Source organism: Humulus lupulus, chromosome X, assembly GCF_963169125.1.
Source record: "Humulus lupulus chromosome X, drHumLupu1.1, whole genome shotgun sequence".
In the NCBI taxonomy this organism is placed as follows: domain Eukaryota; kingdom Viridiplantae; phylum Streptophyta; class Magnoliopsida; order Rosales; family Cannabaceae; genus Humulus; species Humulus lupulus.
In genome coordinates, this window is record NC_084802.1 from 72,638,371 (window position 1) to 72,663,779 (window position 25,409).

Consider the following 25,409-nt stretch of genomic DNA (forward strand, 5'->3'; position numbering starts at 1 on the left):
AAAGCCACCGAACCTCTTGATCCCCTCGATGAATCTTCGAATAAGAACGGTACTGATCTCTCGCTCTTAGATAGTTTGCCAATTCCCGGTCACTTGTTTGACGGAGATGACAATTTTAAGTACGCTCCCAATTTAGATTCAGACTTCTTCATGCCAGAGAGTGAGTGTAACACTAGTAGAGTATATAATGTAGCGACCAGTAATGATAGCTCGGGTATTTCGCTTACAATTTTCTTTGTTTCTTTTCCTGACATAACATACTCAATCATTTATACTATCTCTTTGTTCGTGTATGTGCTTTTCTTACAGACATGGACTCCGGGAATGTGTTCGACATATACAGTGCCCCTGATGCTCCTGAAGCTCCCTTGAGGAAGAAGAAAACGAGCAAGTGGCATCCCGGGGAAAGTAGTAAAGCACCTTCGGCCAAGAAAACCCGTACTGCAGACCCTTTCGCAGACAGACCTTCAACAAATGTAACACCTCCTCCCTCTCCTCTCAAGCAGCAAACTCCTCCTGCTCCTAACGAATCGACACCTTCTCCACTAGCCCCAATCGACCAGACTCAGCAGGTTGCTCCTGCTTCCACTCAGGGCGACATATCGAGTCGTGCCTTAAGATCGGTCAAAGACAGGGTGGCCAAAATTTTGAAACACAAACGTTGCCGAGAGGCCATTCCTGTGACAGAGATGATGGATGTCGACCAGATCTTAACCCGCGCACTAAATGAGTTTTCCAGTGTAAGTTATCTTTTTTTGCGTAGACAACCCTTTTATACTCTACAGTCAGTTTAACTTTTTCTTTGATCGCAGGCAATGCTGACCCTTACTGCCAGCCGGCTCCGCTCGGATGCTATCACCAAGCAGTCCAGGGATTCGGAGCAACGACACGTTGAAGAACTCAAAGCTGCCGAAGTGAAATACGCTAAACATCTTGAGGCAGTGCTTGAGGAGAAGAACAAACTGGCTGAGGAGTTAAGGGAGAAGCAGGCTGCTCTGGATAAGGTCGTCGAGCAAAGAGACAAGTTCAAGGAGTCTAACCGCGTCAACTACCGCGAGGCTAAAAAGCTCAAGGAGGAATTGACCGCGAGCAGACAGGAGACTACAACATTGGAGGTCCGGATCGAGAAGCTTGAAAAGCTAACGCCAGCAATTTGGAAAGGTATAAGAATGCCATGGTTAAGTGTTTCTATGACTTCTGGAAACACAACCATGAGGCTAATTTCAACTATCTTCCCGAGTGCACAAGGCATGCTAAGATAGCCCACTGCGTTGATCGATTGGCGGAAGAAGAGAGAGCAAGGGTACCTGCCTTGCCCGAAATCTCCTTGGCCACTGGCCCGACGGGGCGGACAATGAAGCTACAGCTGTCGTCGACCAAGGCACCCCTCAAGATCCTCCAGCTTCATAGTCTGCTATTTTTCTTTCTCTTTAATCTTTTAAGTACACGACCTATGGGTCATGATGTAAAGATACTTTTATTTTCAAGTTGAATTTTTATTGCTGCATGGGCAGCTTTTACTTTTAATTGAATAATTACATCCGAGCAGCGACTGCTCGCGGTGTAAAAGGATCCATTTTGATATTATAATATATTTGCAACTTATTTTAACATCTGTTCGCATGGCCGAACTTAGCATAGTACTTTGGTTTGATTTAACAAAATACAAAATTTTGAAAAATACTCTAAGTACCCTAGCATGCTTTCACTTATTTTGCTCATGTGTTTACATACCTTTCGATGTGTTTTTCTTACTAGATACCTTATGTGCCTTCCAAGTGATCGAGGAGCTTTAGGTCCTTGGTCACTTGCCTTGACCAAAACCTGTTCGAACAATACTGCTCGGAGCAAAATAATTAAAATTGTAATACAGCAAAACAACACACATAATGAGCAAATACTTGTATAAAATACAATAATTGGCAAGAATGACTGGCTGCGAATAGTCCCTTATATTTCTTGTAATAAATGGAAAAAACGTGTCTGTACGAGTGATGAAAAAGATCTTACACTTATAAGCGATTAGTCACATAAAATGACCAACCCTTTTTCATAACTTGTAAAAAGTAAAATTAATACAAGCCAATCCTTTAAGAAGGAGTGTTCATTGATAGTACTTGCGCAGGTGTTCTCCATTACAATAGCGAGGAATGAGATCTCCATTTAGGCGAGCAAGTTTGTAGGTGCCTGGATGGAGGACTTCTTCAATCTGGTAAGGCCCTTCCCAATTAGGTCCGAGTACTCCAGCAGCTTGGTCGTGGGTGTTTAGGAAAACTCTTCGAAGTACTAGATCTCTGACATTAAATTTCCTTTCTCGCACTTTAGAATTGAAATACCGAGCGACTTTTTGCTGGTACGCAGCTACTCGGAGTTGGGCATGTTCACGTTTCTCATCGATCAAGTCCAAGGATTCCATCAATAGCTGATTGTTTGAACCTTGATCGTACATTATTCTGTGATGTGAAGGCGGATCTAACGCAACAGGCAACATAGCCTCATACCCATAGGATAAAGAGAATGGAGTATGGCCTGTTGTTGTTTGGTGGGAAGTTCTGTACGACCAAAGGACTTCAGGAAATTGCTCTGGCCATGCCCCCTTAGCTTCTTCCAGTCTTTTCATCAGAGTATCATTTAGCGTTTTGTTGACTGCTTCGACTTGTCCATTTTCTTGGGGATGAGCGACTGAAGAAAAGCTCTTGATAATACCATGTTGTTCGCAAAAGTCCGTGAATAAATCACTATCACATTGGGTGTCGTTATCCGAGACGATTTTCCTTGGCAATCCATAGCAACAAGCGATGTTTTTGATCACGAAATCTAGCACCTTCTTGGTCGTTATGGTTGCGAGCGGCTCAGCTTCGGCCCATTTAGTGAAGTAGTTGACGGCAACCACAACATACTTAACCCCACCCTTTCCTGTGGGCAAAGATTCGATTAGATCTATGCCCCAAACTGCAAACGGCCACGGACTTTGCATCTGTTTAAGCTCATTAGGGGCTGCTCGTGGGATTTTGGAGAACCTCTGGCACTTGTCACATCTCCGTACAAATTCCATTGAGTCTTCATTCATTGTTGGCCAAAAGTACCCTTGCCTCAGGATCTTTTTCGACAAGCTTTGCCCCCCAGCGTGGTCCCCGCAGAAGCCTTCGTGTACCTCTTTCATCAATTCTTTGGCCTTCTCTTTTGAAATACATCTGAGGAGTGGCATTGAGTATCCCCTTCGATACAAGATTCCATCGACCAAGATATACCTAGCAGCTTGTCGCTGAAGGGTCCTAGCTTTGTTTCTGTCCATTGATAACACGCCTTGCGTCAGATACTCTATATATGGTGCCATCCATGTATCCGCCATCTGGATCACCATAGTGGTCTCCTCTGCTCGGATGCTTGGCATAGACAGCCGCTCAACCGGTACTTTATTCAGAGTATTAGCATCCTTCGCACTTACTAACTTGGCCAGAGCATCAACATTGGAATTCTGGTCGCGAAGTACTTGCTGGAAGGTGTATTTGTCGAACTGAGCCAATAGATCTTTTGTTTTATTTAAATAGGCAACCATCTTTAAACCTCGTGCCTGGTATTCTCCCATGACTTGATTCACCATCAGCTGAGAATCACTGTAGATGTCGAGCACCTTTATATTCATGTCCCTGGCTAACCGCAACGCGGCGAGTAATGCTTCATACTCGGCCTCATTGTTAGAAGCAGTTAAGTCAAACCTAATTGCACAGTGAAATCGATGCCCTTCCGGTGTTATCAATATCACTCATGCTCCGACATGGCACTTGTTAGAAGAACCATCTGTAAATAATTTCCACGAGGGAGCTTGGTTTTGAGACTCAGGTTCATTAGGCTCTTCAGTCTGCTCGCTATATGTAAGTTCAGTGAACTCTACAATGAAGCCAGCCAGGGCTTGCCCTTTTATCACTGCTCGCGACAAGTAAGATATATCGAACTTCCCAAGTTTGACTGCCCATTTTAACAATCTACCCGCAGCCTCTGGTTTTTGCAGGACTTGCCGTAGAGGTTGGTCGGACAAACCCGCGATCGGGTGAGCTTGAAGGTAAGGTCGTAGCTTCCTGGAGGCCAAAATTAAGCAATAGGCTAACTTTTCAATAGGTGGATACCGCAGCTCCGCTCTAATTAGCCTCTTGCTTACATAATAAACAGCCTTTTGCACCCCTTCTTCCTCCCTTACTAAAATGGCACTAGCAGCATATTCCGTGATCGCCAGGTAGATGAACAAAGCTTCTTTATCAACCGGTTTCGATAGGACCGGTGGTTGCGCCATATGAGTTTTCAATGCTTGAAAAGCATGCTCGCACTCCTCTGTCCATTCAAACTTTTTGGTTCCTCTAAGCAGACTAAAAAATGGAACGTACTTATCTGTTGACTTCGAAATGAATCTACTAAGAGCGGCAATTCTTTCGGTTAAACTTTGAATGTCCTTAATCTTTGCTGGCGATTTCATATCGATCAGGGCTTTAATTTTCTCAGGATTGGCTTCAATTCCTCTCGAGTTAACTATAAATCCCAAGAACCTCCATGATCCTACTCCGAAGGAGCATTTAAGGGGATTCAACTTCATCTGATATTTGTTCAAGACGTTGAAGAACTCATGAAAATCGTTTATATGCCCTTCTACCTTCTTCGACTTGAACAACATGTCATCGACATAGACCTCCATGTTTGTGCCGATCAGTTCTTTAAACATGTGGTTGACTAGTCGTTGGTAAGTCGCACCAGTGTTTTTCAAACCGAAAGGCATTACTTTGTAACAGTAAAGCCCTATATCAATCTAAAAGTTAGTGTAATCCTCATCAGGGGGATGCATACTAATCTGATTATACCCAGAGTATGCATCCATGAATGAGAGAATCTCATGCCCTGCAGTGGCACCGACCAGCTGGTCGATTCTTGGGAGTGGGAAACAATCTTTGGGGCAGGCTTTATTAAGGTCTGTGAAATCCATGTACGTTCGCCATTTTCCATTCGGCTTGGGAACTAGCACGGGATTAGAGACCCATGATGGATAAAACGCCACCCTGATGAATCCATTCTCCTTCAGCTTTTCGACTTCTTCTTTTAAGGCCTTTGATCTATCTTTGTCGAGCAGCCTTCTTTTTTGTTGCACCGATGGAAAACTCTTGTCGATGTTCAGGACATGGTTGATGACGGTAGGGTCTATTTCAACCATGTATTTGTGCGACCAAGAAAAGACTTCCTGGTTCCTCCTTAAAAACTCCACCAGTGCTTGTTTTGTTGTTTTCTCTAAGTTTTTACCGACTTTCACAACCCTGGTCGGATTTTCTTCATCGAGTTGGACCTCTTCAAGGTCCTCGATGGGTCCTATGTCTTCCTCATAATCCCCAAAGAGAGGATCCAAGTCTCTATCCTCACTTTGGGCAACGCCCTATTTGGTGACATTATCGCCTGAGTGGGCCTGAGCATCAATTTCCACTTGCAACTCTTTTCCGGGAACATCTCTCGATACACCCTTCTTTGCCTTTATGGTCAAAGCATTGTAGCACTCCCTTGCTTCCCGCTGATTTCCCAATACGCATCCTACCCCTGCGTTTGTCGAGAATTTCATGGCAAAGTGCCATATTGAAGTGACGACCCATAGGTCGACTAGAATTGGTCTCCCAATTATAGCATTGTATGCTGAAGGACATCAACTACTATGAAAGTAGTGAGTAATGTCCTATTAGCAGGTGCAGTACCTGCTGTAACTAGAAGCCTGATCGACCCTGTTGGGGCAAGCCCTTCACCAAAAAAACCATAAATTGTTTGGTTGCATGGCTCCAGGTCTTTGATGGACAGCTTAATTCTTTCCAGCGAAGCAAAGACTTGTACAGGATGTTGACCGAACTTCCTGTGTCGACCAACTCCCTCTTCAACATCTTGTTGTCAATTTGTACATCTACGACCAATGGATCAGAGTGTGGGAATCGCACGTGCTGGGCATTGTCTTCAGAGAAGGTTGTTAATCCCTCTTCTATTCGAGCCTTTTTTGGTTCTCGATCCTCCACACTCATCATCTCGATGTCCTGGTTACGGCGTAGGGTTCGAGCGTATTGTTCCCTTGCCTTCCCACTGTCTCCTGCAAGATGTGGGCCTCTGCAGATGGTGAGTAAAGTGCCTGCCATATGAGCTGGCTGTAGAGGTGGCGAGCGTTGACGTGCAGGCACCTGCTCGTTGCCACCTTGAGCTTCTCGTTGAGACCCTCCTGTGGCTTGCACATATCTTCTTAAATGTCCCTTTCTGATCGTGAACTCAATCTCGTCTTTCAACTGGTTACATTCATTGGTTTCGTGCCTGTAGTCGTTGTGAAAACGACAGAACTTTGTCGTATCTCTCTTGGAGATATCTTTCCTTATAGATGCGGGTCGTTTGTAAGGCACGCTTGAGCTGGTCGCCTGGTAGACTTCAGCTCGGCTTTCGACAAGGGCTGTGTAGTTGGTGAATCTCGGCTCGTATTGATTGCCTTTGGGACGTTTACTCTCAGAAGCTGAGGGTTCATTGTTCGTCCATTTTCCACCGTTCCTACCATTGCCATTCCCGTTGCCCTTGCCATTGCCATTGCCATTGGGCTTTTCCGACCCGTTGGCAGCTTTGGCGGGTTCTTCCTTGGGCCCCTTGTCTTTTGTTGGTGATTTTCCTTCATTGGTAATCGCGTCCTCGAGCTTGATATATCGATCAACCCAATCTAAATACTCCTGGGTACTTCTTACCCCATTCTTTCTGGCTACTCCAGAGGGGTGAATGGCGCCTAACCCTAGCAGTTAGAGCCATTATCTTACCTTCGCCCACTGTCTTGGCTCTAGTTGCTGCTCGCATGAAGCATTGGACATATTCTTTTAAGGGCTCTCCCTCCTTCTGGCGTATCTCGACCAGTTGGTTGGCCTTTGTGAGGTGTACGCGACCCGCGTAGAATTGTCCGTAAAATTCCTTCACGAACATTACCCAAGATACTATACTAGCAGGAAGGAACTTGAAGAACCACTCATGGGCGGTGTCAGACAGTGTCGTAGGGAAGATCTGGCAGCGGGCATCTTCCGACACTTTTTGTATATCCATTTGTATCTCAAACTTATTAACATGAGATACTGGGTCTCTGTACCCGTCAAAGTTTGGCAATATTGACATCTTGAACTTAATGGGGGTTTCAGCCGCAACAATCCTCTGTACAAAGGGGGTGCCCCTCTTCCTATCGTACTCGATATGGGACGTTCGTCCCCCGACCAGTTATTGTACCGCCTGGTTCAGAGCATTAATCTGAGCCTGAACAGCTGCTGGGACTGCTGGGGCCGCCAGTGCCGGGGGAGCGTACTCGTCGTGCCTCTCACGGCGGTCGTTAAGTACGTCCCTTAAATCATCGTCTCTACATTTGTGCTCGCTAACTCCTAGTCGACTAAAGACGTTCTGCTGCCTGGGTTGCCCCCCAGCGTTGTGGCTAGCAGGTCTATTTTCTCTAGGTGGGGGGCTTCTGCCTCCACCTCTTTCCTCATTTCTTCGACCAACATTTCTTCTGCCGGAATCAACTTCATTATAGTCATGGACATCTCTGAATTGTGGCTGACTATGGCATGACCAGATGTTCACGCTATTTCCTCCTCGGGCTGGCATTTCCCGAGCGTCAAGGGGAGGCCTGCGCTAGTCGTTGGGTCCCCATGCATTGTTATGTCGTGGGGGGCCCCTGACTGCAGAGCCTGACTCGGTGTTCCTCCTATTGGCAGAAGGACGCTGCCCCCTGCTCGGTATATTTGGCTCTTCATGCCCAGGGCGCCTAGGGCTGCAGGGCGGTTGCCCGGCCCTATTCTGCATCGGGCGTTGGGGATTGCCTCGACCAGCCTGAGATGGAGGCTGCTGCTCAGGATCCCTAGGTGGGACATCATCCTGAGCCACAGATGGCTGCTCTGGCCTTTGACGGCTTGCCGGCTGGAGCGAGGGCTTGGATTGGGACCTCTTTGAGGTGGTGCATTCGGTGGCTGATCTGGCTGGGAGGTTGGCACAGCCTGACTCCGAGCCAATTGGATGGCTGCCTCAAGAGCGGCCATGGCGTCCCTCTGACAACGATCCATGTCTGCCTACCGCTCATTCAGCTCCTGGCACTAGCGTTCTATTTCTCTTTGCTGCAGCGCCATCGTCTCCGCAACATTCTCTTGATTGGCCCTCAGATTAGCCAACTCATCTTGCAACACTCCTAGAGTTGCTGTAATGCCCCAAATTTCCTAATAAGGTTTAGGACCTTGATTAGGAGGCCGGGAGGGCCATAATTGATTTATTATGGTATTTAATGATTATATGCATGTTTATGTGAATTATATTATTATATGATGGTGAATGCATGCATATGGGTTCATATTTTAATTGCAAGGGCATTTTGGTAATTTGGTCGTTGAGGGCGTGATTGTGTATTTTCATGCATATGGGTGAATTATAAATAATACCACATTATATGTGGATTGGTTTGAGCCATTCGGCATGAGACGATCATGGAATGCAAGCTTTTGGTCTAGTCATAACGGGATTAAGTTTGGGGCTCGGAGTGAGTCTCGGGGTAATTTGGTGATTAAAAAGTTGCCGGGAATTAAAGGGTAGCGGGATATGAATTATTGGTGTTTGAGAATATTGAGATTAATGGGGAATTGGAGGGTGTTACTTATGATTAACGAGATAGGCGGGAAAGGAAGATTTTACCCTTGGGAGTCTTTAGAAGCCTTTATTTGACCTAGGGGCAAAATAGTCTTTTCACCCCTAAGATATATATCAGCCCTTTGAGTTTAGAAGGCTGTGGAAGTGTAAAAAAAAACAGAGCATCATCATCCTCATCTCTCTTTCTCTCCCGTACCTATTCCTCCTCCTTCTTCCTTTTGATTTTTGAGAGCCAATTTGAGGTAGCAAGCTAGGAGAGCAAGGCTTGAGGGTTTAGGACCTTGGTTCAATCATTGAAGGCTATCTAAATCAAGCTTGAGGTAAGAATTCATCCATGAAAAACAAGCCATACTCTGTTTTTCTTTATATTTTTCAACTTATAGTTTTGATGTGGATAGTTGGGAATTAAGGGATGTTTTTGTGTAAAATTGATTGGGTTTTGGTGAGGGTGTGATGTAGATGAAGTTTAGGGGTTGAATTGGATGTTTGGGATTGATTTGGAGGGTTGGTTTTAAGAGAAATCGCAAGGAAGAAGAACCAGAAAGTTTCTGGTCTATAATTGGTCCAGCAGTGCCATTCAGGGCACAGCAGCGCTAGGCAGGGTAGAGAGCTGGGCTCTCTGACTTGGAAATAGCGCAGTAGCGCTGGTCCATTTTCCAGCAAGCCTATTTTAGGGCTCGAAATGACTTTTAAGGATCGAGGTTTGGTTCGTTTGCCCCGTTTGAGTATATTAAGATTCCCGAGAGTGCGGGATGGATCCCGAGAGTGTGGTTTTAGATTATAAACCTTTTTATGTTTTATTTTATTGATGGGATTCCATATTTGGTTATGACTAGGTGACCGCTAATGGACCAAAGGATTGATCATTCTCAAGAGTCGTTCTTTTATTAATTCTAACGCGAATCTGAGGTAAGAAAACTACACCCTGTGTATATATGACATGCATGGTTGTACTTGATTCATGTTGGATATTTATGTGTGATGCGTGTAATGCATGAGAAACATGTGATTAGGGCATGCTTTATATACTGAGTATGATATTGTTCAGAGCTTGAGCCTCTGTGTTTATGCATGATCCTAATTGAGCTTGTAATTATTGAGTAAGCATGCTGAATGCCTTTATTTGGATATTTGGATTATGATATATGTTTGGTGGCATGGCTTACTTGTGTGTGGCACTGACTTATTAGCCAGAATCGGCAATGGTGTTAGATCCATGTGTGAAGCTATGATTTACTAGTCAAGTTCACAATGGGTTGAACACTGGTCGTGTTTTACTGACCTAAGAGTCAGAAATGGCATAGCGTCATGAACGTCGAGCCAAATAAAGATTAGATCTAATCAATATCAGCAAAGAATGACTCATATGGGGTATTAACGCTGGACCGACCCTAAGGTCGATGAACTTATAAGCGCTTGGCTAGTCTGAGACTAGTTATTCAGAGCCAGGGCATATGGCCCGGTGACTGTTTGTCACATGGCTAGGGAATGCTGTTCCAAGGTTATGACTGTAAGTCATGGGGAAGGTTATGTTGGTGACTATTCACCATGCACCTATCCTGTTCAAACTTACGAAAGGTTCTCTTATCAATTAAGCCCGAGTGACCCTAACGTCACATGGCTAGAGGGGGCTGTACCCACTTTTGTGACTGTTGCGACTGTCACCTATTTGTTTGGACTGAGGGTCCTGGATGATTATTACGATCATTGCTGATATTATACCATACTTTATTGTGTTTTCTTGCTGGGCTTCGGCTCATGGGTGCTATGTGGTGCAGGTAAATGCAAAAGAAAGCTGGACCATCCTTGAGTTGGAGAGCTTAGGTGATGAGGTGTACATATCCAGTTGCTCGTCCACCATGGCCGAGGTTGAATAGGAACTAGGGTTAAACCCTGTTTTAAATATTTTCTTGTAGTAGACTCTGAAATTATAATTTTGGGATCCCAACATATATATATTAAACGTTCTAATGAGACGTTATATCTTATCCAAAAAATTTAATCCCTAAACCACTAATCATACTTAGTTACACGATTTTGGCCAAATGACTCGATTAGTGAATTTAGCACTGTTTACAAGGCACACTGTAACGGTCCCTGGAGTTTAGGGCGTTACAGTTGCCCTCAGTGTTTCATAATCTAACTCCTCCTCATCAAACTCCAAATGTGGTTCATTCTCAACCACATTTGGGGGAGGAGGTTGGGATGGTGCAGCGCCAGCAGCCTGTCCAGTCTATTTGGATGTTTTTTCTATTAGATTTTCTCACAGTTTTTTTGTCAAACTCTCAACGAAAGCACCAAAATGTTGAACCTTGATTTGGCCAACGACACGGAGTCAAATGTACAACAAAAGATAAAATGACAATTAAGAATTTAATCCAATGGAAAAGAAGAAAACACCAAGTATTTATAGTGGTTTGGCCCAAAAGAATGGTAATGACCTACGTCCACTTAGTGCTATTATTAATATTGAATATCAAAGTCATGATCAAAGAACTAGGGTTCTTGAGTTTCACAAATCTTGGAAGAAATACAATGAAATGATGGATAATTGCACTATAGATCTCTTTCTATCTCTATCTTAGCAAAATGATTCAGGGATCAAAAAGTCCCTTCCTTGAGCTATTTCATGTATATTTATAGAGTCAATGAGGGTTACACGGGCCAACAGGCCATATCTTTCCTTAATAACAGCGTATCAAGGTAATAATGAGGAAATATTCAATGCAATTATTATAAGATTACAACTTTAGAAGGAAACAAATCAAATTATACAGCCAGCCTGATCGTATCTAAAAGTTAAGCGTGACGAAGTGATGTGCTTCTGGTCGATAGTCGAACAACACTTCCGCCACGTGTCAACCATGTGGGATAAATCCCTGCCACGTCATCAGCAGCCATTTTTTGGGTAAACAATATTGTTTGCGAGTTTCCGAAAGTGTTTCCCGAGGAATTACTAGAATTACCCCCGGACAGAGAAATCGAATCCGTGATTTAACTTGCACCAGAAATAGCACTGATCTCTAAAGCACCCTATTGATGACACCTGCAGAGTTGAGAGAACTCAAGACCCAGCTATAGGAATTGTTGGATAAAGTGTTCATAAGACCTAGTCATTCGCCATGGGGAGCACCAGTCCTATTTGTGAAAAAGAAGGACGGGAGCATGAGAATGTCCATCGATTACCGAGAACTCAATAAGGTCACCATTAAGAACAAATATCCTATGCCTAGGATAGATGAACTTTTTGATCAACTGCAAGGGGCAACAGTATTCTCAAAGATTGATTTGCGATCCGAGATCATCAGTTGAAAGTAAAGGAGGGAGACATTCCGAAGATGGCTTTCAGAACTTGCTACGGGCACTATGAGTTCCTAGTGATGTCTTTTGGACTCACTAACACCCCGGCAGCATTCATGGACATGATGAACATGGTATTTAAGGACTATTTGACAAGTTTGTAGTAGTGTTCATAGACGATATCCTTATCTACTCGAAGACCAAGGAGGAGCATGAGGAGCATTTGTGGTTGACCCTAAAAGGACTTCGAGAACATCAACTATACACTAAGTTCTCTAAGTGTGAGCTTTGGCTGGAATAAGTAACTTTCATAGGGGATATAATGTCCAAGAATGGGATAGCAGTGGATTCGTAAAAGATCAAGGCCATTAGAGACTGGCCCCAGCCAAAGAATGCCTAAGAGGTTCGAAGTTTCTTAGGGTTAGCAGGTTATTATCGGAAGTTTGTCGAGGGTTTTTCAAAGATTGCCACACCCTTGACCAACTTGACCAGAAAACATCAAAAGTTCGCATGGACCAAGAAATGTGAAGAAAGCTTTCATACCATGAAGGATAAGTTGATCTCTGAGACTATCCTTTGTGTTCCACAGAGGGCGGGAAATTTGTGGTGTAATGTGATGCATCAAAGAACGGCTTAGGGTGTGTGTTGATGCAGGATGGGAAGGTGGTAGCTTATGCTTCCAGGCAACTCAAGGACTATGAGCAATGGTATCCCGCTCATGATCTTGAGTTGGGAATAGTGGTGTTCGCACTAAAGATATGGAGACATCACCTATATAGGGATAAGTGCGAAATCTATACTGACCACAAAAGTCTGAAATACGTCTTCACTCATAAAGAACTGAATATGAGACAGCGAAGGTGGTTGGTGTAACGCCTTGGTTACTCCAAGACTGTTACTATGAGCTTTGAACCGTGCTTAACTCGCTAATCGAGTCATTTGGTTATAAACATGCATCTAAGTGTTATTAATAGGCTAAGGTGAAAAACTAGATCAAAAGGAAAGGATATATTTTATTTAAAACACAAAACTGTACATGGGCCCATTAAAGCATTTATAAGTTACTTACAACTCAAAATGGTCATTACAGTGTAAAAATTACAACCTGCCAACCTAAGTGACGAAAATAGGTTTAACCCCTAGTTCCTCTGAGAAACTCCTTGGCCGTGGTGGTCATGCGGCCGCATATGTACACATCGCCACCTAAGCTCTCCACTCAAGGCTAGGTGAGCTTTTCTTTCCCTTTACCTGCACCACATAACACCCGTGGGCTAAGGCTCAGCAAGAAAACTCATTACTGCATGTATATAATATCAAATGATGATCATGATAATCATAAAGAGATTATTGCCCTAAACAGATGAGTGAATATCACTTCAAGGTTCTGGTAACCATGCTAGGGCTTGTAGCCCTAATAAGATAATATCGAGATTTTGATAATCATGTTGGAGTGTGTAGCCCTAATCAGATGAGTGACTGATGAGTAAGTCACTAGTTTTAACCATATGAGTGACTATGAAGTCACATACTTGAATCAGATAAGTGGCTCATGTGTGAGTCACGAACTTGGGCTCAGCACCAACAGCCGTGTGACGATGCAGTCACCTGGGCCTTCTGGCCCCAGCTCTAGGTAACTAGCCATTAGACTAGACAAGCACTTTTAATTTTCATTGAACTTGAGGTCGGTCAAGCTATAATGTTCATGATGAATCATTCAATGCTTATGTCAATTAGATCTAATCTTTTCAGCTTATGTTCAACACATCAATGTTGTTCTTGACTCTTAAGCCAATAACATACGACCAGTGCTCAGTACTACTATCAAACTTGACTAATAAGTCACAACTTCACAGTTAATATTGATACCATTGCCGATTTCTGACTCATAGGTCAGTGCCATACACAAGTAATCAAGATTTTCTAAGCATTTGATATGCAATTAATGTCCACATATACATCACTCAACATGCCTCATGAATAACCATGCATGTCACATATGGGGTGCCGTTTTCTTACCTCTGGTTTGAGCGAGAAGTAATAAAAGAACGACCCTTGAGAACAATTGATCCTTTGATTCCTTAGCGGTCACCTAGTCATAACCAAATATAACTTCCATCAATGAAAATGAGCAATGAAAGGTTCTTGACCTAAACCTCACTCCCAGGACCTCGAATAGTACCCAAACGGTGAGTAGATTCAATCCTGAGCCTTAGGAATTGAAACTCAGAGCCAAAAACCCTCAAAAGTGCTCAAAATAGAATCTGGAAAAGCAAGGTAGCGCTACAAGCAGAGTTGTTTGCCCTGGGACAGCACTGTAGCGGCCTCCCTTAGGCGCTATAGCGCTATGACCAGGCTGAAACAACCTTGGTTTTTCCTCCTTTGATTTCTCCATTTCCAACCTTAAAGACATGCTCCCAAACTCCATCCAAACCCCCAAATGAACACAAATATCTACTCTACATGTCCTAGGCATCATAACCCAAGCAACCCTTGCCAAAACTCCCATCAATTCTCATCTATCAACCTTAAAAATCCAGCTGAAAACCAAAAGGAAAACAGGGCAAAAAACTAGAGTTTTAATGGCTTGAAACTTACCTCAAGCTCAGTATGGAACCCTCTTCAAAGGTGGAACACAACCCTAGACCATCAGAGCTTAACTCCCTAGCTTGACTCCTCAAATAAAGCTAAAAAATTCAAAGAGAAAAGGAAGATAAAAGATGAACGGGAAAAGAAGAAGAAGACACTCTGTTTTTGCAAGTTTCTACAACTTTCTAATGGTTTATGTATATCTTAAGGTCAAAAGACCAAAATACCCCCAAGCTTAAATAAAACCCTTAACAGCCACCAAGGGCAAAACCGTCATTTCTCCCCTATCTCGTTAATTATAACTAACACCCTCCAATTCCCGTTATTCCCAATATTCTCAAATGCTAATAAATCATATCCCATTACCCTTTAATTCCCAGTAATGCACTAATCACCAAATTACCCCGAGACTCACCCCGAGCCCGAAATCAACCCCGTTATGACCAAACCGCTAACTAGTATTAAAATATTGTCTCATGCTGAATAGCTCAAACAAATCCACATTGTAATGTGGCCTCATCAATAGTTCACCAACATGCATGAACATACACAATTATGCCCTCAACGGGCCAAATTACCAAAATGCCTCTATAATGAAATGTGGACCCACATGCATGCATTTAACATCATATTATAATATAATTCACATAAACATGCATATGATCATTTAATGGCATAATAAATCAATTATGGCCCTCCCAGCCTACTAATCCAACCATTAAACTTCATTAGGGATTTTGGTGCATTACAGTTGGAACTAGTGAAAGACTACAATTGTGAAATTCTATACCACCCAGGAAAGGCCAATGTGGTTGTAGATGCATTGAGTAGGCGGGGACATGGGGGTGTCCAACATTGAGCACAATGGAGGTGCCTCTCCAGAAGGAGATTATAAACGTCAGCATCGAATTCGTGACAGGAGGCCTAGCGAACCTTACATTACAATCCTTCCTATTGGAACAAATTAGAGAAGGACAGAAAGTGGATGAAGCCGTAATAAAGCAAGAGTCTTTGGTACAGGAAAGTGGTAGCAGTGACTTCACAATGTCCAACAGTGGATTGATGCGATATAAGGATAGGATTTGTGTGCCTCACAATGATGAGATTAAGGAAAGTATTATGAAAGAGGCGCATACAACACCCTATTCCTTACACCTAGGGTCGACGAAGATGTACCAAGACCTTAAGGTGTTGTATTGGTGGCCTAGAATGAAGAGGGATATTGTTGAGTTTATTGCTAGATGGTTGACATGCTAGCAAGTCAAGGCGGAGCACCAAAAGCCAGCAGGGTTACTTCAACCGCTTTACGTTCCATAATGAAAATGGGAAGATATAGCAATGGACTTTGTGGTAGGGCTACCAAGGACCATAAAGCAGCATGATTCTGCTTAGGTAATAGTGGATAGGCTCACTAAGTCCGTGCATTTTCTACCAGTTATGACTACCTACCGGCTGACCAATATGCAGAATTATATGTGAGTGAGATGGTTAGACTTCATGGGGTTCCAAAGTCGATAATTTCTGATCGAGGGTCAGTGTTCACATCGAACTTTTGGAAGGGACTACAAAGAGCTATGGGAACAAGGCTAAAGTTTAGTACCGTGTTCCATCCCCAGGCTGATGGGCACTCTGAGAGAACTATATAGATTCTAGAGGACATGTTCAGATGTTGTGCTTTGGACTTTTCTGAGTCTTGGAACCGATACCTACCCCTAATGGAGTTCTCCTATAATAATAGTTATCAATCCGCTATTGGGATGGCTCCCTATGAGATGCTTTATGGGTGAAACTGTAGATCTCCTTTGCACTGGGATGAGGTTAGGGATAAACACATTTTAGGCCCCGAGGCAGTTAGGGAAGCCAGTGTGGCGATCGAGAAAATTCACCAAAGGATGCTTACCGCGCAAAGTAGGCAAAAGAGTCACGCGGACCTTAAGAGAATGGACATCGAGTTTTCAGTGGACGAGTTTGTGTTCTTGAGAGTCTCGCCGATGAAAGATGTTTTGTGTTTAGGAAAGAAAGGGAAGTTGAGCCCGAGATATATAGGTTCATATGAGATTTTGGACAGAGTAGGGTAGGTTGCATACCGTTTAGCACTGCCCCCAAGACTAGCTGAAACGCATAATGTCTTCCACATCTCGATGTTGTGTAAGTACGTGTCAGATCCCTCTAATGTTTCGAGTTACAAGATGTTACAGCTAAAGCAGGACCTGAGTTATGATGAACAGCCAGAGCGTGTTATTGAAAAGGGAATCAAGGAACTGAGATCCAAAAGGATTCAATTAGTTAAGGTCATGTGGAAGAATAGTACAGAACGAGAAGCAACATGAGAGTTGGAGGAGGGCATGAGAGAAAAATGCCCTTTGTTATTTGGCAAGAAAGAATTTCGGGACGAAATTCCTTTTAAGTATGGTATATTGTAGCGCACCAATTTTTTTTTATTAATTTTGTGCTTTGTTTTATTTAATTGTTAAGTGTTATGAATTAATTTTTTTCATTGTTAGAATTGCTTGGTAGAAATTGTGTGAATTTAATTGTTAATTATTTTATTTATTTATATATTTAATTTGTGAATAAAATGAGTTTTGATTGAATGTACCAAGGTGCATGGTAAGTTGAGATGCACATTAGTGATTGTGTGTGTGCATGTGCATGATTTCATAGTGTGCATGCAATAGATTTTCTACACATTTTATTAGATTTATTTTTTTTTAGAAAAGAAATAAAAATAAAAATAAAGGGAAATAAATAGAGAAGGCTCTAGAAGGCTTGTGTTCACAAAAAAAAAAATGGGAAACAAATGTTGAGAAGGGATAGAGTTGTCATTCTTGAATTCCTGTAACCTTGGACCCGGCCTCAGTAAAACGGATATTACTTGGGATGTGGATATTTGATTTAAACACATCTAGTACTGTTAGAAATCTAATGAAATTATCAATATTTTTTGTAAATAGTATTTTTCCTAAAACGCAACAAAAATAGGTCAATACCCAGCCCCAAGTCGCAGGACCTTAGAGCTACGAAAATTACTTTTTCCTTATTAGTGTAGATAGCCAAGGAAGGAAAGGGGGAGTGGTCAATTGCAGCTGCCTTATTAGGTAAATCAAAATGTATTTTTTTTATTTAATTAGTTAGTGGAATTAAATAAATTTATAAGAAATTAAATTTTATTATTTTAGGTCCTTAAGCCCTTTTCTACCATCTTTGAAAACGTTTGGTCACCCATTTAGAGAAAGAAAGAAGAGAAAGAAGGAGAAGGAGAAAAAAAGAAGGATTCGAAATTTGGGGTACGTGTGTTCTTGTGTTGATTTTTAATCCTCTAAGTCTAAGCCCTCTTCTTCTTAATTCTAAGATATTATTTTCATTGTGGTGTATTTTGAATATCCCTAGGTTGTCAAGGATTGATCAATCTTGTGTTTACTATCAGGAGGTAATGGAAAGTTTGTTGTTATATTTTTCCTTTCTTGATTGGTTGATGATTATAGAAAAGCATGATAGGGTTTCATGTTATGCATGTGTTGATGTTCTTATTTCATCTCCAAAGTCTAGATCATGTATGCTAATTTTTTGTTTGATTTTATCATTAAATTGTTTATGATCTAGGGTTCTAGTATGTTTTCAACATAATGTTGCTATGATGAATAAAAGTGTGAGTTTAATATTTTGAATAGCAAGCACACTAGGATTCAATCTCCTTTGAAAGCTATGATTTGATTTTTGATGCATTTTGTGTTGTTTTTTGTTTTGTGTCACCTATACTCATTAGAAACATGCTAGGGTAATTGGTTAAATTGAGAATTAATCTTGGGTCTTTTATAAATGATAATTTAGTGATACATGAAGGTTATGGTTTGAGGTTTTTTGAAAAGCATGAATTAAAGATGAATTTCATGTTCATTATGCTTGCTGATTTTTTTAATAGGCGAGTAAAATTGGTGAAACAATGTTTTAAATGCTCATGTGATGTCTCTAATGATAGTTTAATTTTTATTGAAATAAAAGGGTGTTTTATTTCACATTTAAATGAAGTTTTATCAAATTAACACATGTTGATTTTTGTGAAGAAAAAAATGTGATTTTTTATCTAAGTTTGTGATTTTGAATGAAATATTAGTTGTTGGAATTTTTGATTAAAATTAATAAATGTCTTTTAAATGAGATAAATAATGTGAGTGTATCAAATAAATTATGTCCTAAGTTATATATGTGTAAAAATGATATTTTAAAAAATATATATAATCATGAATTTTCATATTATTATTAAAGTGTAGTTTATTTATTTATTTATTTAAATGAGGAAACTATTTTAGTTTAAATTCACTTATGAGTTTTAAACAAAATAAAGAGTTGCAAAAAGTTTATGTTAATAAGTTAATATAATTATTTTGTTTAAAATTAAAGGAGCTTTTACCTACGTAATTCAAGCCTTAAATAATATAAGTGAAATACATTTTCCCCACACTTTAAAATATTGAATTATCATTTTAATCATGTAATTTTATTAATTTAGAAAGGTTATATTTTTCTAAAGGAAACAAGAAATTTAATGAATATTTCTAAATGACTACATATTATGTTATTTTTCTATGCAATTTAAAAGAATAATTGGAATTATTATTTTATGAGGAATTAAGAAAAAGCTAAATGAATTATTTTTATGAAGTAAAAATAATGTATTAAATGGTTTAATCAAACTTTGAGATCTAAATAAACAAATAATAGTAAAGAAACCATGTTGCTGAATTTTATTTGAAAAAGTAAGAAATAAGCATCTAGGAATAAGAAATAAGCATCTAGGAATTATCATTTTTAACGTCAATTTTTAACAACACTCCCGCATATGCATGTCGCATGCAAATGCATTTTTACGTTCAAATATATGTCTATTATTCAACCATATAATTTTGACTTGAAAACCATGCATGAATAATAAGTAGAATTGGCATTATTCTTTTCTCGTTCTATGTGAAAAATGTGCACGTGTTTGAGAAATTATGTATAGGTTGCACTATGTGTGCATGGCCCATGCACACATGGGGTATATGTGTTGGGTACAAGAAATCTCATGTGATGCTAAAGAGTACTATTTGATTATGATTGTAGGCTTGTTGTGAAGTTTCTTCAATTTTTTTTTTGCTCGAACCTGAGGTAAGAAAGTTAGATAGAATCTTTTTATTTATGTTATGGAACAGTAAGGTTGGTTTGTGTTATCCAGATTTCCGGATAGCGTTTTGATGGATATCCTCGGGGAAGCAGAATTATCAACGTCTTTCACGGTAGGTGACCAGAGCTCGCGGATGGACAGAAAGGCTTCGCCTCTCCCGTTTAGTGTCCGGATTACTCTTTCAAGCAAACGCGACACGGAAGCTCGTCAACTCTCCCGGAGCTCCCGAAGGGACATCCTTCGGGGAAGCTCCTTCCAGGAGAAGCTCTTCAAGTGGTCTTCGCGGAAACAGTTCCGTGCCTCGCACGGAACAAGACCAGGCGGTCGAGTCGTGGAGGAGGCATATTTGGAATGATATCCACCTGACACAGGATCCCGCCTGACACGCCCGACAGGTCAAAGCCGCACACATCCCAGCACGCCTAAGGGTACCTTTTCGCCTACTGTTCCGCTGACAACTTGGAAAAGACGGCTGACTTTGTGTATTCCCCATACTTTCACGTAAATATACCCACATAGAGTCTTGTAGCCATGCTACTACAGTAATTGTATCCCCTATTTATGGCTGGTGTAATTGAGACTCATGGAGGTAGAGAAAAACCCTAATCCAAAACCCTAGCTATAAAGACCCCCTCATTTTACAATAGGGGGGACAGCCAACAAATTACATAGCAAGAACTCTACTAAAATCTCTCTAGCTTCATCTTCTCCAAGAGAACCCGAGAGAAACACTGTGAGGTTGTGAGTTCCTTATACACCAGCTATTTGACTGTTATTCTCGACAAGTATAATAACATCGACTCGTGGACTAGGGCTCGTTAACGCCTGAACCACGTAAAAACATTGTTTGTTTATTTATATTTCTGCACTTTTATAGCTCTTGTCTTTTTATTATTCCGTTCGTATTCGTTTCCGAAAAACTTGGTAAACATTTTGGTGCTTTCATTGAGAGCTGTAGGAAGTTGTTAGTCAGCTCTTTTTCTGTGTACGTTTTTCGTATTCACTCCGTGCTAAAAAGATGGTGACTACGAGAAAATCCGCGGTTGACAAAAATGCTAGGGTCAACCCCGATACTATGATGGAAGATGCGGTGCAAAACGAACCCTTGGACTACCAAGGTGAAGACCCGACATCCCGCCAGGATCGGGTCAGTACCGAAGATACGACATACTTAGAAGACGAAGAAGAGTATGTCCAAGACGATTATTACAAGGACGGCTGCTACTATGAGAAGGACCCAGAACTGGTCCAAGTAGCCGAAGAACTGGAGGTCACCAAAGCCAAGCTTACTGAGCAGGAGCGTCTCTCCGAAAAAATGCAGCGCATGATGGAGCGCCTCCAAAGCAAGTTCAGAGACCTAGGCGACTCGGACGAGGACGCCTCTGTTTTAGGTGGTGCTAATGCCGCTATGCCGGATCCAGCCGCTGCTGGACCATCCAAAGCCGCCCCTAACAAGGGCAAATAAAAAGTTGGAGAGCCTGTACGCGCTGACGCCCCTGCACCTCCTAAAGGCGTGAATCACCAGGCCGACTGCCCCCCCCCCCCCCCCGCGCACAGAAGGTCTCTAGCGCTCCTAAGCCCAGACGTCCTTCAGCCCCAAGGGGGCACTCCGTGCCTAAAGGGACCGGTGCTAAGGCACCCAGGCCTAGGGGAAGGAACAACCGCCCCAGTGATTCTGTCAACCAGGACAGTCGGGCTGCGAACTCGCACTCCGAAGATAGCTGGTCCACGGTAGACCTAAGAAGAAGGTTGGAGGCCAAGTATGAAAAAGCCAAAGGAGAAAAGGCCCGGCCTCGCGGAGATGACCTCCGAAATCATATTAATGACAAGCTCCGGGGACGTGACCTCCCGGAGAGTGATACGAAGAGGCTCGAGGAACAGATTGCTGCCTTGACCAAGTTGGTCCGGAAGCAAAGTGGGGCCCTGTCAGACTCTGAGGAGGAAGACCCGGAACCATGTATTCGGAGGATCGCGGAAACGTCCCTCCCGGATAACTTCAAAATGCCTCACATAGAATTATATGATTGGAGGACAGACCCGCGTACCCACCTAGCTAAATACAAAAAAATGATGCAAGTGGCGCGCGTCAGTGAGGACGCCAAATGCATGTGCTTCTCACTCACCCTTACCAAGTCCGCGGAGGATTGGTGGAAAAGATTAGCTCCCGGATCAATCCACAGTTGGAAGGAGCTACAGTCCGCATTCCGGAGGCAGTTCATTGCTGCCCGCGACCACGACATGGAAGTTGGTTCCTTAACCAACATCAAGCAGCAACCCAATGAGAACCTCAAAGCTTTCATTCAGAGAATGATGGAAGCTGCTGCAAAGACCAAGTTCAGCGATGACATGAAGCTGATCGCCCTTCAATCGGGCCTTACTGTCGGCTCCCTGCTATGGGGGGAAATGCAAAGGAGACGGGCAGAAACGCTGTCCGAATTCATGTCAAAAGCTCAGGGAATCATCAACCTTGAGGATGCCTACCAGCAGGCCTTTGGAGTTCCCCCAGCTCCAACGCCTTCTGTGACTGCGCCGAGCTTTGCTTCGCAAGCTCCCGCACCAGCTCTCACGCTTCCAGGAGCCCAATTCACTCCAAGTGTGTATGGGCCTTCCGCGTCCGCTCAGACGCCGAGTCAAACCCATTTCTCTGGGTACGGAGCTGTACAAACCGGATGTAGTATCGTTCCTGGCATGCCGCAGCCGCAAGCGGAAGCCCCAGAACGAAATTTGAGCCAATCGCGGAGCAAACGAAGCGGAAGAAACTCCAACCGAGGAGACCATTCAAAGAAACCCCGGAAGGACTATGAGCCCAAGTTCACGGAGTATACCAGTTTGATAGACTCGCGAGAGAATGTCTATCGGGCGACCTGTAATATGGTCAACTACAGGAAGCCCCCGAAAGTGTCTCACGGAGGGAGGCGTCCGCGAGACTCCAATAAGAGGTGTGAGTTCCACGGAGACGGGGGCACACCACGAACGAGTGCCTTCAGCTGAAGGATGAGATCGAGTCCCTGGCAAGAGCGGGACACCTCGGTCAGTGGGTGAGGATACCCATTATCTATCCCGGACAGGGAGTAGTTCACGAAGCTGCATATTCCCCGGGACAGAGGGGGACCGCTAGTGCTCCTGGAGCCGGTCACCCCCAAGCTCCCGGGTCTCAGTTCCCAGCGCTTCCTGCTCCAACCGCTCCGGCACCCATTGCCTTGTTGGCTCCAGGGCCTGGCAACCCATATCCGCCTGGCCTTGCTCCGCCACCCGTTGACGGACACGTAGACACCATTTCCGGAGGACCGCACCTTGCCGGAAGCACCCGCAACTCCCAGAAGAGGTACTTGAGAGAGTTAGAACACACCGGGGAGATGTGCGCCTTGGTTCAATCACCGGCTCAACGTCCTCGAATGATGGATCTTCCCATCACCTTCACAGAGGACGATGCTCGACATGTGCACTTCCCCCACAACGATCCCCTCGTGGTGGAAGCCCAGATTGCCAATAAGAAGGTCTCACGGATCTTGGTCGATAATGGAAGCTCCGTGAACATCCTCTTCAAAGCGGCCTTCCACGCGATCGGATTAACCGAGACAGACCTGACCCCATGCCCCATCCAGCTTCAAGGGTTCAATGGGGATGCACTCATGCCATTAGGCAAAATTCAATTTCCAGTCACCCTCAGAGGAGAAAGCGACGCTTGTGCCTTCAAGCACAGCACATTCGTGGTGGTCGACTGCCCCACGGCGTATAATGCCATCCTAGGCCGACCGGTCCTAATAGATTGTGGGGCCATAACCTCGATACGCCACTTATGCTTGAAGTTTCCATGCGACGATGGGCGTATCGGCACCCTCCGAGGAGACCAACGAAGTGCACGAAGCTGTTATAACGTCTCCGTCCGATCCGTCTACACGGTCCAGGAGACGGTTGCTGCCATCCCTTTGGCAGAAGAATTACCAGAAACTGGGGGTGCTCAAGAGGCATACTTTGATGAACTCGACCCAAGAGTGGGAATCGAGAAAGCAATAGAGCCGATGGAGGAAGTCGAAGAGGTGATCCTCAACCCGGGAGATCCCACCAAAGTCATTCAGGTGGGGAAAAACTTGCCGTCGGCCATTCGAGAAAAGATCGTGGCCATTGTGAAGAATAACCAGGATATCCTGGCATGGTGCCACGCTGATATGACGGGGATTAATCCCAATGTTGCGTGCCATGCACTCAACATAGACCCATCTGCAACTCCAGTTCGCCAAAAGAGGAGGCCGTTAGACCCAGTGAGGGCCGAAGCCGTCAAAGCTGAAGTGGACAAGCTGATGACCATAGGCTTTCTCCAGGAGTCACACTATCCCGTGTGGCTGGCCAACCCAGTTCAGGTCCCGAAGCCCGATGGGTCCTGGAGAATGTGCATTGACTTCACGGACCTAAACAAAGCCTGCCCGAAAGATTGTTTCCCTCTTCCGCGAATCGATCAGATGGTAGACGCTACTTCCGGGTACGAACTCTTATCCTTCATGGATGCGTACTCCGGATACAACCAGATCAAGATGCATGTCGTGGACCAGGAACACACCAGCTTCCTCACGGACAAGGGTGTCTACTGTTACGTGGTCATGCCTTTCGGTTTGAAGAATGCTGGTGCGACGTACCAGCGTCTAGTAAACAGGATGTTCAAGGATCAACTGGGGAGGAACATGGAGGTGTACATGGACGACATGTTGGTAAAATCCAAGACCTCCGGGGACCACAGTGACGACCTTGAGGAAGCTTTCACCGTGATCCGAAAGTACGGAATGAAACTGAATCCAAAGAAATGTACTTTCGGGGTCTCGTCTGGGAAGTTCCTCGGTTTCATTGTCAGCTCCCGCGGAGTGGAAGCCAACCCTGAGAAAATTAAGGCGTTCATAGATATGCCTTCCCCCCGGAAGCATAAGGATGTCCAGAGCATTACCGGAAGGATAGCTGCTCTCAGCCGCTTCGTATCCAAGGCCACTGACAAGTGTATCCCCTTCTTCAATGTGTTGCGAGGAAACAAGAAGTTCGAATGGACCCCCGAATGCGAAGCAGCCTTCCAACACCTCAAGGAACATTTAACCCGGGCTCCCATTCTGTCCAAACCTGTCGAAGGAGAGGCGTTGTTCTTATACTTAGCTGTGACAGAACACGCAGTGAGTGCCGCTCTCGTCCGAGAAGATGGCCGTATCCAGCTCCCTGTGTATTACGTAAGCAAGAGGTTACTGGACGCCGAGTCCAGATATTCAATGATCGAAAAACTCTCCCTCTGCTTGCTAATTGCTTCGCGGAAGCTAAGGCCATATTTCCAGGCGCACACCATCAAAGTACTCACCAACCACCCTCTCCGACAAGTCTTGCAGAAACCAGAGTCTTCTGGCAGATTGCTTAAGTGGGCCATGGAACTGAGCCAGTTTGACATCCACTACCAACCACGTGTTTCCATAAAAGGACAAGCTCTCGCGGACTTTATTGTGGAATGCTCGGGAATGAATGACCTCCCGGAAGATCCTGTCCCGGAACTTCCCACATGGAAGGTCTACGTAGACGGAGCCTCAAATGAAAAAGGAGCTGGAGCAGGGGTCATCCTAATATCTCCCCAAGGGCATCAGCTCCAGAGCGCCATCCATTTCGCGTTCCCAGCATCCAACAACGAGGCAGAGCACGAAGCCATGTTAGCTGGATTACGACTGGCCAGAGAGGT

At 43.7% G+C, this 25,409-nt stretch overlaps 1 protein-coding gene across 1 annotated transcript; it reads left to right on the plus strand.

The window, feature by feature from the left end:
* The first annotated feature begins 311 nt into the window (after nt 1–311).
* Nucleotides 312–16,874, plus strand: LOC133805950 (uncharacterized). The gene is made up of 3 exons (XM_062244097.1): nt 312–740; nt 813–1,161; nt 16,708–16,874. The coding sequence occupies exons 1-3, from the start codon at nt 312–314 to the stop codon at nt 16,872–16,874; spliced, it is 945 nt and encodes a 314-aa protein (XP_062100081.1).
* The last annotated feature ends 8,535 nt before the right edge of the window (nt 16,875–25,409 follow it).